The 14,271-nt window shown below is 37.3% G+C and overlaps 1 protein-coding gene across 3 annotated transcripts in view; it reads right to left on the reverse strand.

Moving 5' to 3' along the window:
• The window catches only part of TANK (TRAF family member associated NFKB activator), a 77,149-nt gene extending 63,269 nt beyond the window's left edge, over window positions 1-13,880 (reverse strand). Inside the window, exons 1-2 of one of the 3 annotated variants that reach the window (XM_027865838.1) lie at window positions 5,886-5,984; window positions 2,560-2,684 (exon numbers count right to left, since the gene is read on the reverse strand). In XM_027865838.1, the coding sequence (XP_027721639.1) occupies window positions 2,560-2,565 (6 nt within the window). In that variant the 5' untranslated portion in view covers window positions 2,566-2,684; window positions 5,886-5,984. Of the gene's footprint in view, window positions 1-2,559; window positions 2,685-5,885; window positions 5,985-13,737 lie in introns of those variants that run through there. The other 2 variants (XM_027865840.1, XM_027865841.1) reach the window with 2 other exon arrangements.
• Window positions 13,881-14,271: the final 391 nt, after the last annotated feature.

Genomic DNA, 14,271 nt, shown 5'->3' on the forward strand with positions numbered 1-14,271 from the left:
AACATTCCAGAAATAGACAGACACAACTGGAAAACTATTAATTGCTCATGCTCAAGCCAATATAATAAAATGACAATACCACTTAAGTTAATTTATTTATTCAATACCATACCAAACTACCAAAGGAGTACTTCATAGAAAAAATAATAACAAAATTCATATACAGGAAAAAATAGTTAGTAATCTCAAGAGAAATAATGAAAAGAAATGGGAACAAATGGGGCCTAAGTGTCAGATCTCAAACTAGATTACAAAGTTGTAATTATTAAAAACCATTTGATATTGGTTAAAAAAATAGATTGATCAGTGGAACAAATTAGGTATGCAATATACAGAAACAAATGTATCTAGTAGTATAGTGTGGCATTTGATAAAAACAAAGATTGAAATGACCGGGATAAGGATAAAAAAACTGCTGGAAAAGATAAATAAGGAATGAATCAAATTTACAAGAAAAAGCGCTACTATCCAACTGGTAAATGGTCTAAGGACAAGAACAAATAGTTCTCTAGGGAAGAAATCCAGACTATCTATAGCCATATGAGAAGATGTTCCAAATCACTACTAATTAGAAAAATGCAAATTAACAATTCTGAAATTCCCCCTCATACTCAGGGAAAAAAAAATGACAAAATAAGGAAAATAATAATGTTGGAGAGGCTGTGGAAAAACAGACATATTGACACACTGTTGGTGAACCTGAAAATGTACCTTTCCCATTTGGAAAACTATTTGGAATTACATACAAAAAGTTACTAAACTATGTGGCCTTTGACCCAGTTATACCACAGTAAGGTTTACATCTAAAAGAGATTAAAGAAAGAGGAAAAGGGGTAGGTGGCTTAGTGGGTAGCTTAGAGCAGCTAGGTGATGTAGATACAGCACTGGGCCTGGAATCAAGAAGAGGAGAGCTCAAATGTGGCCTCAGATACTTACCTAGCTGTGGGACCCAGAACAAATCACTTAACCCTGTTTGCCTGTTTCTTTTTCTGTAAAATAAGCTGGAGTACTGGAAAGTAAACTACTCCAGTATCTTAGCCAAGAAAACCCTAAATAAGATCACAAAGCGTCAGACAGGACTGAACAACAACAACAACTACAACAACAAACAACAACATATATAAGTGCAGCTTTTTCTGTGGTGGCAAAAAAAAAACCCAACAACAAAGAAAGAAAGAAAAAGAAAAAAAAGGAAAAAAAAACCTAAGAAGATGCCCAACAATTGCCTGAATAAGTTGTGGTTATATGAATATGTGCTATAAGAAATGAGCAAAGAGATGATTTCAGAAAGACATGAAAAGATTTAAATGAAGTGCTAGAGAATGAAGTGAGCAGAATCAGAAGAATAATTTATGCTGTAACATCAGTATTATAAAATGAACAATTCTAAGGACTTTTATACGTAAGAATGAAATAAGCAGAATCAGGACAAGAATTATTATCAATAGACTGACCATTCATGATTCCAGAGGAGCTCTGATGAAACATGCCATCTTTCATAGAGATGTAACAGATTTAGGGTACAAAATAAGACATATATGTTTTCGTATACAGTCACTGTGGGAGGTGTTACGCTGTGGGGACTGTTACAAGAAATTTATTTTTCGTTTCTTGGAGGGGAAGAAAATAGATTTCTGTTAATTTTTTAAAAACAGGTCTGTGTGTGGGGGTGATACAGATATGAAATGTCAGATGAAGTCACTATCATTAGTTTTACTTAACTGTTTTACATTACAAAAGACTTCTCAAGAAGTGAGAATAATCTGTAAATGCATGTACTATAAAAACAAAAGCATCAATTTAGGGGAAAAAAGGAAGGTGTAGAGTAGGGTTGCCAGGCTGCATCTGTGAAGATGTCACTGAAGTCTTTGGCACTGTCAAATGGTTCAGCATTAGAAACTGAAATGATTTTATCAGTGGAAATGACATTAAGAAGGCATTACCATCTGCTTTGCCACTGCACCCTAAGAATCATGGGACTTTTCTATCTGACGTGTCGCTGAATCTTCTATATATTATCTCCCCATTAGATTGTGAGCTCCTTAAGAGGAGGCTGTGTTGCTTTTCTTTCTCCCCAAAATTTAACATATAGTGTTTTGCACATAGTAAATGTTAAATAAATGATTCATCCATTCATACTGCCTGATACATAGTAAATGATTAATAAATACCTGTTGACTTGCCACTACATCATACTGTTCTCAAAACCTATCTCCCTCTTTACAAATCTTCCTAAACCAAAGAGCTTCACCCCTTATCCTAGTACCTACTGTGGGGCTGCAAATATGATTACTACTTTCTGTGGAACGCAGCATGCAAAATCAAAACCTATACCATCACTTCAACTTTTACCAAGAAACACTTCCTTTATGAGAAGCAATTACGTCAAATTTGCCCCAGTTCTTGGTGAAGAACTAGATTTCTTTTACAACTAACACTCCTTACAACCACCTTCAAAAAGGTTATCTATTAAAAAAGTATCTAAGCAGATAAAATAGGGAGGGTACTGAATTTAGTCAACAGAAACAACCAATCCAAATAATAAAGACAACAACTCACTGTCATTTAGTGCTTTAACAAAGGACTTTCTTCACAATAGCCCTGGGAGGTAAGTGGTATCTCAGTTTCCTCATTTGTAAAATAAGTGACTTCTAAGGTCCCTTCCAGCTCTGAATCCTGCAAGTCTAAGTTAGAAAACAAAAGCAGAAACAAGAGTCATATCCAATAAACCCACATGGAAGTAGTCAGAATGGGAACAAATGAGAGCTTTTATATGTCAAGTTTGTTTAATAGGTTTTTTACTATACACATCCATCTTTACATTTGATTGTGGTTAATGCATGTAATGAAAAATAAAAATAGGCTGTCAGGTGTTTCTCTTTTATAAAAGGACTACCATTCAGTCACGGCAGCAAAAGCATATGCATTATATTACTATACCATAAAGAAAACTATCCAAATGGTTTGCTTAGCCAACAGCCAACTTCTTTTAGCTAATTTTATGAATAATAGCTGTTCACTTTCTGTAGTCCATGCTTTCTCTGACTTCATTCTGATACACTCCACAGTTCACTGGAGATGTCAATTGTTAAGTTATGGGGCCTGTTTCAGGTGATGATTTTCAAAGTGAGCAAAAATTGTTACATTAATCATTTGTGAAAGCCAAAAAAGTTTTCTCACAAACTTTTCTCTTCCCAAGACATGTTTCCACCCCATATAAAACCAAACCAAAGTACAACGGGTTCTAATGTTAGCTCCTTGAGGGCAGGGGCTGTTTGTATTCCCAACGCTCAGCATGGTGACTGGCACATAGTAATTGCTTTATAAATGTCAGTTGACTGTCTAATCAATCAATAAGAAAGTTTGTATTAGGCCTCTATTAAGTGCTGGGGGGAGGGGACATGGAGGCAAAAAAAGCAAACAATTCCTGCCCTCAAGAAGTTTTCATGCTCTTGAATGAAGAAAAATCGTCCTGGTTGGATGCTTTTCAATCCCCAGTTCTACTTTGGTGTTTTAGAATGTCAAGATTACAATGCCATGGTGGATGTGAGATAATGCATGGCCTTTACAGGGTGTTTTCTCCATCATACATTTCGAAAATCTACTATGGTAATTTACTGCTATGGTGGAAAGTCTTAGCAATGATCTTTATGATAAAATTTCCTTTATAATATTGTGAAGCAAGTGAGAAAAGAATGAAACTGACGCTTTTACCAGGGGTTTCATTCTTGGTTTCTTTTGGGTCATACTATAGAGGAACAATTCTTGGCAGAAGTTATACCTTTATAATATTGCTAAAGAGGAAAAGAAAGACTATTTAGCCAAGAATCATCAGCTCTCTCAATAATATATTCAAAGTCCTTTCCCAGCCATCCTCAAGAGGAACGAAAATGACCCAGACCCTTCACATTTTTCTTCCTGTTAGTCCACTACTGCTGTATCATGGGAATCACTTCCTCATTAATTTGGATTTGCTCAAGAGAACTTTGTCATTTTTATAAATTATGCTCATGTTTTTGATGAATAACTTTTCTGTGTCTTAACGAGAATTCTTTCTTGTCGTTTCCCCCTTGAAATCTCTGATCTGTGTGGAGAAAGAGAACCATCTTATTCTTCCTCATTGTAAATTTTGTTTGGCACTTATTACACCTCCTTCCTTACATGTGACATGCTGTCAAAAGCTTCTCCTATGAGATAAAGGAAACTTTTAAGTAGCAATGTTTTTGTACTTTTTGGTAATTAAAATGTGCCATTAGGGAGCAGTTAATTTTTCTTCAGCTTAATTATGTTCACAGATTTCTTTAACCCTTGACTAGTACTGTTTTTACTCTGTTAAATTCTAGGCTAATAGTGAATTTTACAGACCAAGGGGCAATATTATGGAATAGTTAACACTGATCTATCAGGATTCTGGTGGGTTTCCTTTTCAGAATTTGTCACTGATACACTGATTCAACCTTTCGTGAGTTTCTCTTTACCATATAAGTTGTGGTGACACCTCACAAGACCTGTGTAAAAGCCAAGGAAAGGCAATATGGTAGCAAGCATATTCACAATATTTTAAAATCTACTAAGATTCAGAATATATTAATTGTCCACAAGGTGCCAAACCCGCATTGGTGGACAGCGTTACTTCGTCAGAGTTTCCTGTATCAATGAAATCACAGGCCTACCTCTCTCCCTAACTGTTCCACAGAATACCTAGAAACTTTTATACTCATATTTGAAATCTCTTGTAACAGTTCTTTAACTGCAAAATCATTTAATATTAAGGGATGGGTGGGAGAAATAAGCATTTATGTAGTGCCTACTATGTGCCAGATACTGTGCCAAGCACTTTTTACAAATACTATCTCATTTGATGCTCAGAATAACTCTGTGAGGTAGTGTTAAATAAAATCAGACAGTAAATTAATAAACCTCATCCCTATTTCAACAATACTTTGCTTTTCCTATGCCTCCACTGTCACTAAAGGAAGCCAGGGGAAGTAAAAAATGATGGATCTCATTGCTCCCATCATTCATCTTTATAAGCCCATTACCTAGGTGGAGAAACTAACAAAGAGGTTAGTTAGGAGAGTGACGTACTTAAAGTTTAATTGGAAAACCTCTTCTCTTTCCTGCTGTGAGTGGGTGTGTGTGACAGTGTGATTGTGAGAGATGTGTGTATGTGCCAATGTGCGAAAAACAACATATGATAGTGTATGAGTGTGAGATGGGTTAGTATGTGACAGAATGAGTGTGTGAAAGTCTGAGACAGAGTATGTGAGTGTATCATGAAAGTGTGTGAGATAAAGTGAGTGAGAGAGTGTGTAAATGATAATGTGATACTGAATGTGTGTGAGATAGTGTCAGAAAATGAATATGTCAGAGAATGGGAGTGTGAGTGTTTAAAAGTGTAAGTTTGAGTACATTAGACTGTGTGGGCAAGAAAGTGTGTATGAGAGACAGTGTGAGATAGTGTGTGTTTGAGATATACAAGTTGTGAGAGACAGGGTGGGTGTGTGAGAGTGAGACACTGTGAGTTAGTGTCTGAGAATGTGTGTGAATGTGCAAGTATTTATGAGACGTGTGTGAGTGTGAGATGGAGAGGGGGTGATAGTGTGTGAGATAAGCGGAGGGTGGGGCGCGTGCGTGGCTGCGCGCGCCCGCCCGGCGGTGCCATCACGCGGCTCCTCAAAGGGCGACCACAAACGCTCGTGGACAAACTCCAGGCTCCCTTCGGGCCCGCCCCCGCCCCTGCCCGCCGCTCCCCCGCCCCCCACCCCCACCCCCACCCCAGGTCCCCTGCCTGTGCCCCACCCCACACACAAGCTCAGACCCCTGGCACCGCAGCGGGGAGGGCCGGATCGGCCACTCTGAGAGGAATGCACCTCGTTACTCACAGTTCAGGAATTCAGAGCCCCAACTTTATCAGCTTGGCAGCACCCAAACCAGGGACTCTAACCGGAAGTTCCTTTCGGTTCCAGTTCAGAGGGCAGTTCCTGCGCGCGGAATCATTAACCCCTTGTGAGCACCTCTTTCCTCTCCACGAGGAGCCAAGAAAAACGAGAGCGAACGCAGCCCTTCCTGGTGATGAGGCCGAGCTGCAGCCAAACCAAGTCGAAAGGTTACCAGGACCAGAGGGACTCTAGACAGGCCGGTCCCTCCTTTTACGGATGAGGAAACTGAGGACCAGATATATTCATCTGTCTGCTCATTATGCAAGAGCATAATGTACATGGCCGAGGTGGAATTCAAGCCGGGGTCCTTGAGCATTCCTAAAAGTCCTTGTAGATTTGTTGAAAAATAGCCTAAGTTAGGGCATTTTGGCATCACAGGGCATCTAATGATTTTACAGCCTGTAATACTTGTGATAATGAAACAGCCTTGCGCTCCACGACTATGGCTAGAAGAGAGATACAAGGCAGAAAGTCAACAAGCGTTTGTTAATCGTTATGTGCCAGGCACTTGTGGAAGCTCTGGGGATTCAAAGAAATGCAAAAATTATGCTTTTGCTCTCAAGGAGCTTACAGCCTGATGGGGGAGGCAGACATTCAAATAAATATTTACATACAAAATATACACAGTGAAAAGGGGAGTTAACTGACCTCATTCTACTTACTACCTGATGGTCCTTGAGTGTCTCTATAAGCTGTAGGAGCCAAGATGAGGTGGAAGGAAGATTGGAACATGAAGGAGTAGGAGATACAAATTCGAGTCCCAACTCCAACGGTAGCTAGCTGTGTGACCTCGGATAAGGGGTTTCATAGCTGAGGTTTCCTCAGCTCAGAAATGGAGATAATAATATTTATACTACATATCTCACAAGGTCATTTTGAGGAAGATCAAATGAGCAGATACATGAGAAACACTTTGTAAACCATACAGCATCAAATGATTATGCATTTTTTTTTACTTTAGAGTTATGAGGTGAAGAGGGAGTCCACTTCTGTGAGGAAGATGGATTATGCTTTTAACTCCTGGTCCCTGAGAAGCAGATTCTGCATTCTATGCAGGTTGTTCCCAACAAGGCCCATCTTCACCCTTGCCTTGGATTTGCTTCAGGAAAGTGGAAAAACTAGTGGGTCATCTGATGTTACAAAGGGCAATTGCTCTCTTCTCTGTAATTGCTAGAATGAGCTCATCTTTTATTAGACGCACACTTCACACAGAAACTGTTTGCCCTCAAAGAGACCAATCTATTATGCCTTCAGAGAGATAATGGAGTGGTAGCTGATTTTTAAATAGGATTATCTATGACTTGAAAAATCCCATGCTCTTTTCTGTTTATCCAAATTCTGCTGGTTCCTCAGGGCCCAATTCAAATTCCATCTTCTCTAAAGTTTTGTTGATCCATTTCACCCCTCCCCCCCACCTCCAAATTCCTATTGCATTTGTCTGTACCCCCTACGTGAAACTTAGTTCTTTATCTTATAGCTATTTGCATTTAAGTACCTTATTTCTCTAACTAAATGAAGTTGTTGGAAGAGTGGGGTGGAAAGGAGTAAGAAATTCTACTTTTTCTTCCCTAAATTACATAGCACAGTGTCTTTTGAATGGTACTTTGTTAATTGGTATCAAACCACTTTAAAGGTATCCTCTCATAGTGGTTTGAGACACACCCTGAGATACAGAACAGAAGAAAAGCACCCGGAAAATTGAAGCATTTCACTGGAGGTGTTATGTAAATTTGGGGGATAGGGGACTATGATCAAGATTTTTATTTCTTAAAAAATAAATTCTTAAGTACAAAGTATTGTAGATAGATACAGCATTGATTAAGCCCCTTCTATCTGTCAGGCACTTAAAAAAAATCAAGCTTTTAAGACTTTTAGAACACTATACAAACAAAAGGAGAAACAGTCCTAGACCTCAAGAGGCTTATAATTGGGGAATATAACACATAAAAGGGAGAAGAAAACTCTGAGGGCTTGGTGGAAGAGGGAGGTTCGTGGTGGAGAGATCCTGGGAATCCAGGGCAGAGCAGAGAGAGGACTGAAGGAGCGAGTGACATTGGCTTGGGCTCTTTCTCAAATGGAGGTTCCAGGGAACAATTGGGATGGAGTTTAACGGTCTTATGAAAACCTTTATTCACAAATTAGAGCAGAAGCATCAGGACAAAAGGATCAGAGAGAAAGACAGAAATCAGGGTGTGGGGGCATAGAAAAGAGTTTACTTCATAATGTCTAGAAATTTTCTGATAAAATGTAGTCCAAAGGGAAGAGGACCCTCTCTTTGTGAACTCTATTCTATTTTTTTTAAAAATTCCTGCTCTGGAGAGAGGCAGCATGTCACAGTGGAAAGAGGAAAATGGAAAAAAAATAACATTTGGAATCCTGTGTCATATTCTATTCCTTGTCCCTTATCACCTGTGTGACATTGAGGTCTGAGCAGGTCTCCTCAAGTATAAAATGAGAATTAGACTAGATGACCTCTAATGTCTCATATCCTATATCCTATGACCTTGGAATTGCAGATTATGGCCATGACTTATTTACATTCAGAGGATTATGGAATGTTAGAGTTTCAAGAAGCCTTAGAGATCGTCTACCAAGATTATTGGAGGCAGCTAAGTTGTACAGTAGATAGAGCAATGAGCCTGGAGTCAAGGAAGACCTGAGTTCAAATCCAGCCTCAGACTCTAACTAGCTGTTTGTCCATGGGCAAGTCACTTAACCCTGTTTGCCTCAATTTCCTCCTTTGCAAAATGAGCTGGAGAAGGAAATGGCAAATCACTCTAGTATCTTTGCCAAGAAAATCCCAAACATGGCATGAAGAGTTGGACATGACTGAACAACAACAACCCTATTAATAATGTAAGGGTTGATGAACTTTTTTAAAAAAAGTATTTTGATAATTATTTCAATAGAATTGGTTTCTTTTGTGCTCTTACATATTTCATTTTGTGCATTACATAATTCTATGATCTATGGTGCTTCACCAGTCTGCCAAAGGGATCAATGACATACTAAAAGATTAAGAACCCTTGATCTAGCCAAACTACCTCATTTCACAGATGATTCAACTGGGGCCCAAAGATATCTTATGATTTACTCAGAGTCACAAAGCTGGTTAGTGACAGAATCCAGAATTCCTGGCTCCCAGTCCACTCTTTCTGCTAGATCAATTAGAAATTCTTCCAGGTTAGCAACTTCTTTTAAATTAAAAAGACATTGAGAAGGTTAAGCTATTGTCCAGGCACAACTTAATGAAAATTAACTTATTTAGAAAATTGGAGAGTCTAAAACTAGACGCTTGTCAAAATGGGAGATTGTGTGTGTGTGTGTGTGTGTGTGGATAATGAGGTGGTTTGGGAGTCTGGGGTAGTGTGTGAAGGGGAGTGCTAGGTTATGCACCAAAATCGAGAGCTTTGGAAAGTTATGGGGAAGAGCCGAGAGAAAGCATATGGGAGACAACTTCATCTACCCTTCATTTTGCCTAGTGGTAGAAATGGTTTTTATACCTCTGAAAATTATCTTGGGTGCCACCTTTTATCTCCCTGTTGAAGTACGGTAAATACTAAGTAGCTCAAGAGGTTACCTAGTGCTGAAATTAATATAGTGGTCATGTTATATTAAGAAAAAATATATTTACATGGATCAGTATAACTGGAAATTCTGTAACTGGGAGGGCTAGCCTGAAAATTTAACCTTTTCTTTGTTTACTGAATTTTTGGAATTTCCCTTCCTCTATTTAAGTACAATCCAAAAGTGAATTACTTCCTCCTAGTCAGAGATCTGGGGTCAAATCTTCACTCTACCTACAACTTGTGTGACATTTAGCAAGTCCCTTAACCTCCTTGGGTTTCAGTTTTATCAAGTGTAAAAATGAGGTTTTTCATTTCCAGAGCAACGTTCACCTATATTCTAGCTCGGTTTAACCAGGGCCAAATCCTTACTGGTTGGCACACCATGGCAAAAAGTCTTACTTTGACTACAAATCTCCCTCTTTTGCTGAGGAGGTCCGAAGAGGCCCTAAGACGATATTTTTCTTTATCTCTTTAGGCTGAAAAGCTCCTGCCCACCTTCTTTTATGGCTGTTTGGTCCTTGGATTAGGTTGGCCTCTTTCTGAAGTACCTTCCACAGCAGAGGTGGTGATTCTGGTAAGGGGGTTGCCCTGACTCTTTTCTATAACAAACTTTTCCCAATAAAATGAGGATAACCTTGCTAGAAGTTGCCTCCCATCTCATCTTTCAGCTTTATCATAGACTTTCAGCTAATTCGGTGTTACCCTGCATACTCACTCATGAAAAGGCTATATACATTTTACAACCTTTTCTCTATTTCTTGCCTGGTTATTTATAGAGCTTCATATGAATCTTTTTTTTTTTTTTTTTTACTAAATTTGCCTTCTAAAATAAGGCAAACCTTTTCTAGGCAAATTTAAAGTTAGGAGTTATATGTTTTGAATAATTCAACCTATATATATATATATATATATATATATAAACCTATGTGCTTGACGCTGCGTTAGGTTCTAATGATACAAAAAAAGTTAAAAAGTTTCTCCTCTTAGGAAGTTTATATTCTACTAGCAGAATGTAAATTAATTAATAGATTCCTCATATCTCTATTATTGGGTGACCTATTTAAATGTCACCCTTGGGCAAAGCAAAGTACTTGGGCGTGGGTATGCTGAAGCCAGTTCTAACTAGTTCCATAGAGCTGAGAGCCTGTTGTTAATTTTTCAATGAGTGTTTACACCTCAGAAATCAGCAAACTGCTACAAACTGGGGCTTGATTCCTTGTTTTGTTAGTTGGCTGTAGATCTAAGAAAGTATTTACAATGCAGATTAAATTTAGAAGTGTGTTAAGCTTATGGTTCCCTCTTCTCCTCCCCTCCCCCGCCTACATCTGGTCGTTAAACATTTACCAACATACCTCTGCTCTTGGGTAATTGTAGAGTCTTAAGTAATATTGGAGTAATGGAAACAAATTTTCCCTTTCCCCCTCCTTGATGATGTAATATGTTACAGCAGTTTTTTAAAATGCTCTATGCCTAAACCCATTCCTCCACAGATCTCCAGAAATATTTCAAGTGTAAACCATTCTCAATCCAATCAAGCCCTTTGAAAAATGGAGTTCAACCCCATCATGGGACATTCACATATGGTCTTCCTCCCTGTTGGCCAGGAATTGGGCTAGTGAGGCCATCATCTGGAGTTCAAAAGAATTACATATTTTTTAAACAGACTCCCTCAGAAAAAGGTTGTAACAGATAAAAATCCAACTTTCTCATCATTGATGTTGTAACACAGAATTGTTTAACAAGTTCTTTCTTACCTAAACCAGACATTCTTGATGACCTACATTTAGAAATATAACTAGTTTCCACTGTACAGCCCTACTCAGGTTAGTGAGTAGAATTACTTTGTTTTCTGGAGATAACTTCAGGCCTGTTAAAATAATACTTGGGCTGATAATTTTTGCAGAAGGTACTCATTTACAAGACTAATTGATAATTTATTTGGTGATCTCAATGTGAGTTTGGAGGCAAGGAAACATCAGTTCACAAGCATCTGCTGTAGTTGCAGAATGGAAAGGAATATGAATGACGCATTCATTCTTACAGCCAAATTATCATGTGTAAAATACCATTAACAATAACATTTCAAGGGACAATTTTATATCTGTTCTCCTGAAAAATGTCTTTTGCCATTTTTTTGCAAGTGAAATAATGTATTTGACCATTACTTTCATTGTAATTTTAGCTAATGTTTTAGCCTAATTTCAGTTTGTTCTTTAAATAGCAATGGCTTGTAAGTTTTTCTGTCTCCTTCATCTTCCCTCCCCCATTCCCTTAAGTGGGACTACTTTGTTCTTTGTTTTTGTTTGGGAATGTTTGTGTAGGCCTTTTGTAGGCCTTAATGGCCTACTTGGTTGTTGTTTTTTGAGGAATACATTTGTGAGTTTGTGTGTTTGTGTGTATACATGCCCACGTATACATACATATGTACATATGTATATAGAAAGAGATACATATTTAAAAGTCAAAATAGAGTAATACTTTGGTAACTGATTTCCTAAAGTGCAGAATCCTTTTATTATGCAAATGAGTAATGGTTTCCCTAGTTTTTGTTTTTTTGCTGTTCTTTTCTAAATTCAGATTTCTATCCCTTTTCTAAAAAATGGGACAACTGTCCATGTATGTAATTTAAAATCCTCCTCATCTTTCACTATTGTGAAGTAAAGCATTGCAAATTCAAAACAGCTTATAGGACAGCAATGAACATATACAATGAATGATGAATCATACATTTGTATATTGCTCATGATTAGCTTTCAAAGCTTCAGGTGAACTTGATGTAGCTGACATAGGAAAAACAGGACTCCTGTTAGTGTCTTCCTTTTCTAAAGCTCCTTTGTATCATTCTCCCCTTCCTTCATTAACCAACTCTGCCTTCCTGTGATAAACATCAGACTATCCAATTTTATTATGTGCTGCCAGAGCAAGCACACATCATGTTCTCCAAGAGGAGCCCTCTATTCTTTATTGAGCTATTATTTACCAATTTCATCTTTACATTGTCTTCTTCTAGATAACAATAGCATGTAACTTGTGTAATTAATCGGGCCCCTGCTAATCTTTCCCAGAAATGTCTGGGGGAAATTTAATTGTATAAGAGGAAGATAAGGAATCATTAACTAAGACTTTTGGTCATTCATCATCAGCCAATCTATTTTGAGCTCTTAGAGGGTAATATGGCACTATATTTAGTACAGTAATAAAATATCAAAACTATTCATGCTTTGAAGCTTTATATCACTCAGAAAAGATAATATTAATATCAGTAAGCCTGGTAATAATTAGTCTGCTTTACATATTGCTCGTGTAAAATAATGAGGGATACTTTAAAAAAAAAAAAAGGGTAAATATTTGTCTCAATCTCTTACTGTAGCCATGTCTTCAAACACTAGGTGGCCTACATCTGATGCTTCATTTGTTTCTTGATCTATCAACTTGTCCCAGCAAAAAACAAAAACAAAAACAAAAAACTTCCATAGAACTTCCATGGTTCTAGTACAATCTATAGCATTAACATTTGATTATGAAGATAAAAAGGTGAACTTTACCAGAATCAGGCTAGTGTACTACAATGAAGAAAATTAAAATAATCTAAGATAAGAACTAAAAAAAGTTTAGCTGACTGTTGTGATACTACTTCATAGTAAAGTAAGATTGACAAGCATGTGTTTCTGATAAAATGGAAAACAGCAAACCCAAGCTCACAATGGAATGGAAATTCTGTATCAGTTTAGAATTAATCCATTAAATTTCAGCAAAAAAGAAAACAGAAAAGAAAAACTGCAAACCGTATTTAGTTTATTATCCCAAGAAGAAACAGCAACCTAATCAACTAATGTATAGATCCTATAAATATTTGATCTTTTGTTCTGGAATATTTTATAATAAACTTTAACACTAGAAAAGGCCTACATTCCAAAGTTGAGCTAAAGAGAAATAGTTTGAAAAAGGACCATAGATACTCTTGGTTTTACTCACTGGAAAGCTAGAAAGAACAATTTTTTAAAATAATAACATCTTTTTATTTTCATTTCTTTTTTAATTCCTTACACTAGCCAAATTCCCTTCGATGGCAAGGGAGTCTCTCAGAAACTGAGGGCTTGTAGGTTTAGACCATACATTATGCTTTTAACACAAGCCAGAGGGTAGTTAAAATGGATATACTGTAATGTAATTTTATATACTAATTTAGTAATTGACAATCAATAGGCACGAAAGCTTTTCATTACCTTATTAGAAACCTCTTGATTACTTCTGAGTCATAGGTTATTCTTCTTTAAATATTTAGGCAATTATGTAGTCTGAAAGCTTTGTCACCAGGTTTTCACAATGCAGCCCACGGTGAAACTGCCCTGAGTCTAACAAGTTATCTTATCTGGGAACTTCCACTGAGAAATCCCCTAACTTGAAGACTTCCTTATTTGCAGCTACTAACAGCCAATCCCTGCAAAATATTGAAATGAACAAAGTCTACCAGAAGATATTTTGCAAACCACCCTGCCTGTAGCTCTAGCTGACTTCCTTCTTCAATTCAAAAGACATTCATCATGAATAAAACTTATTCTTGTACAATTAGGTTATTTCACAAAATTTCAAAAAAGTTGCAAAGCAAAAATTTTTTTTAGATAAAACATCATTTTTCAATCAGTTCTAAGTCATTATTTCCAGAAATAATTAGAGTAGTGAATTCAGCATTCAAGGCAGGGCAGAAAGTAGTTAGCAAAGATTAAAATATTAGCAAAAATTGTCTTGGACTTCTGTGT

The sequence above is a fragment of the Vombatus ursinus genome, unplaced genomic scaffold (assembly GCF_900497805.2).
Source record: "Vombatus ursinus unplaced genomic scaffold, bare-nosed wombat genome assembly UNPS02014779.1, whole genome shotgun sequence".
Lineage (NCBI taxonomy): Eukaryota > Metazoa > Chordata > Mammalia > Diprotodontia > Vombatidae > Vombatus > Vombatus ursinus.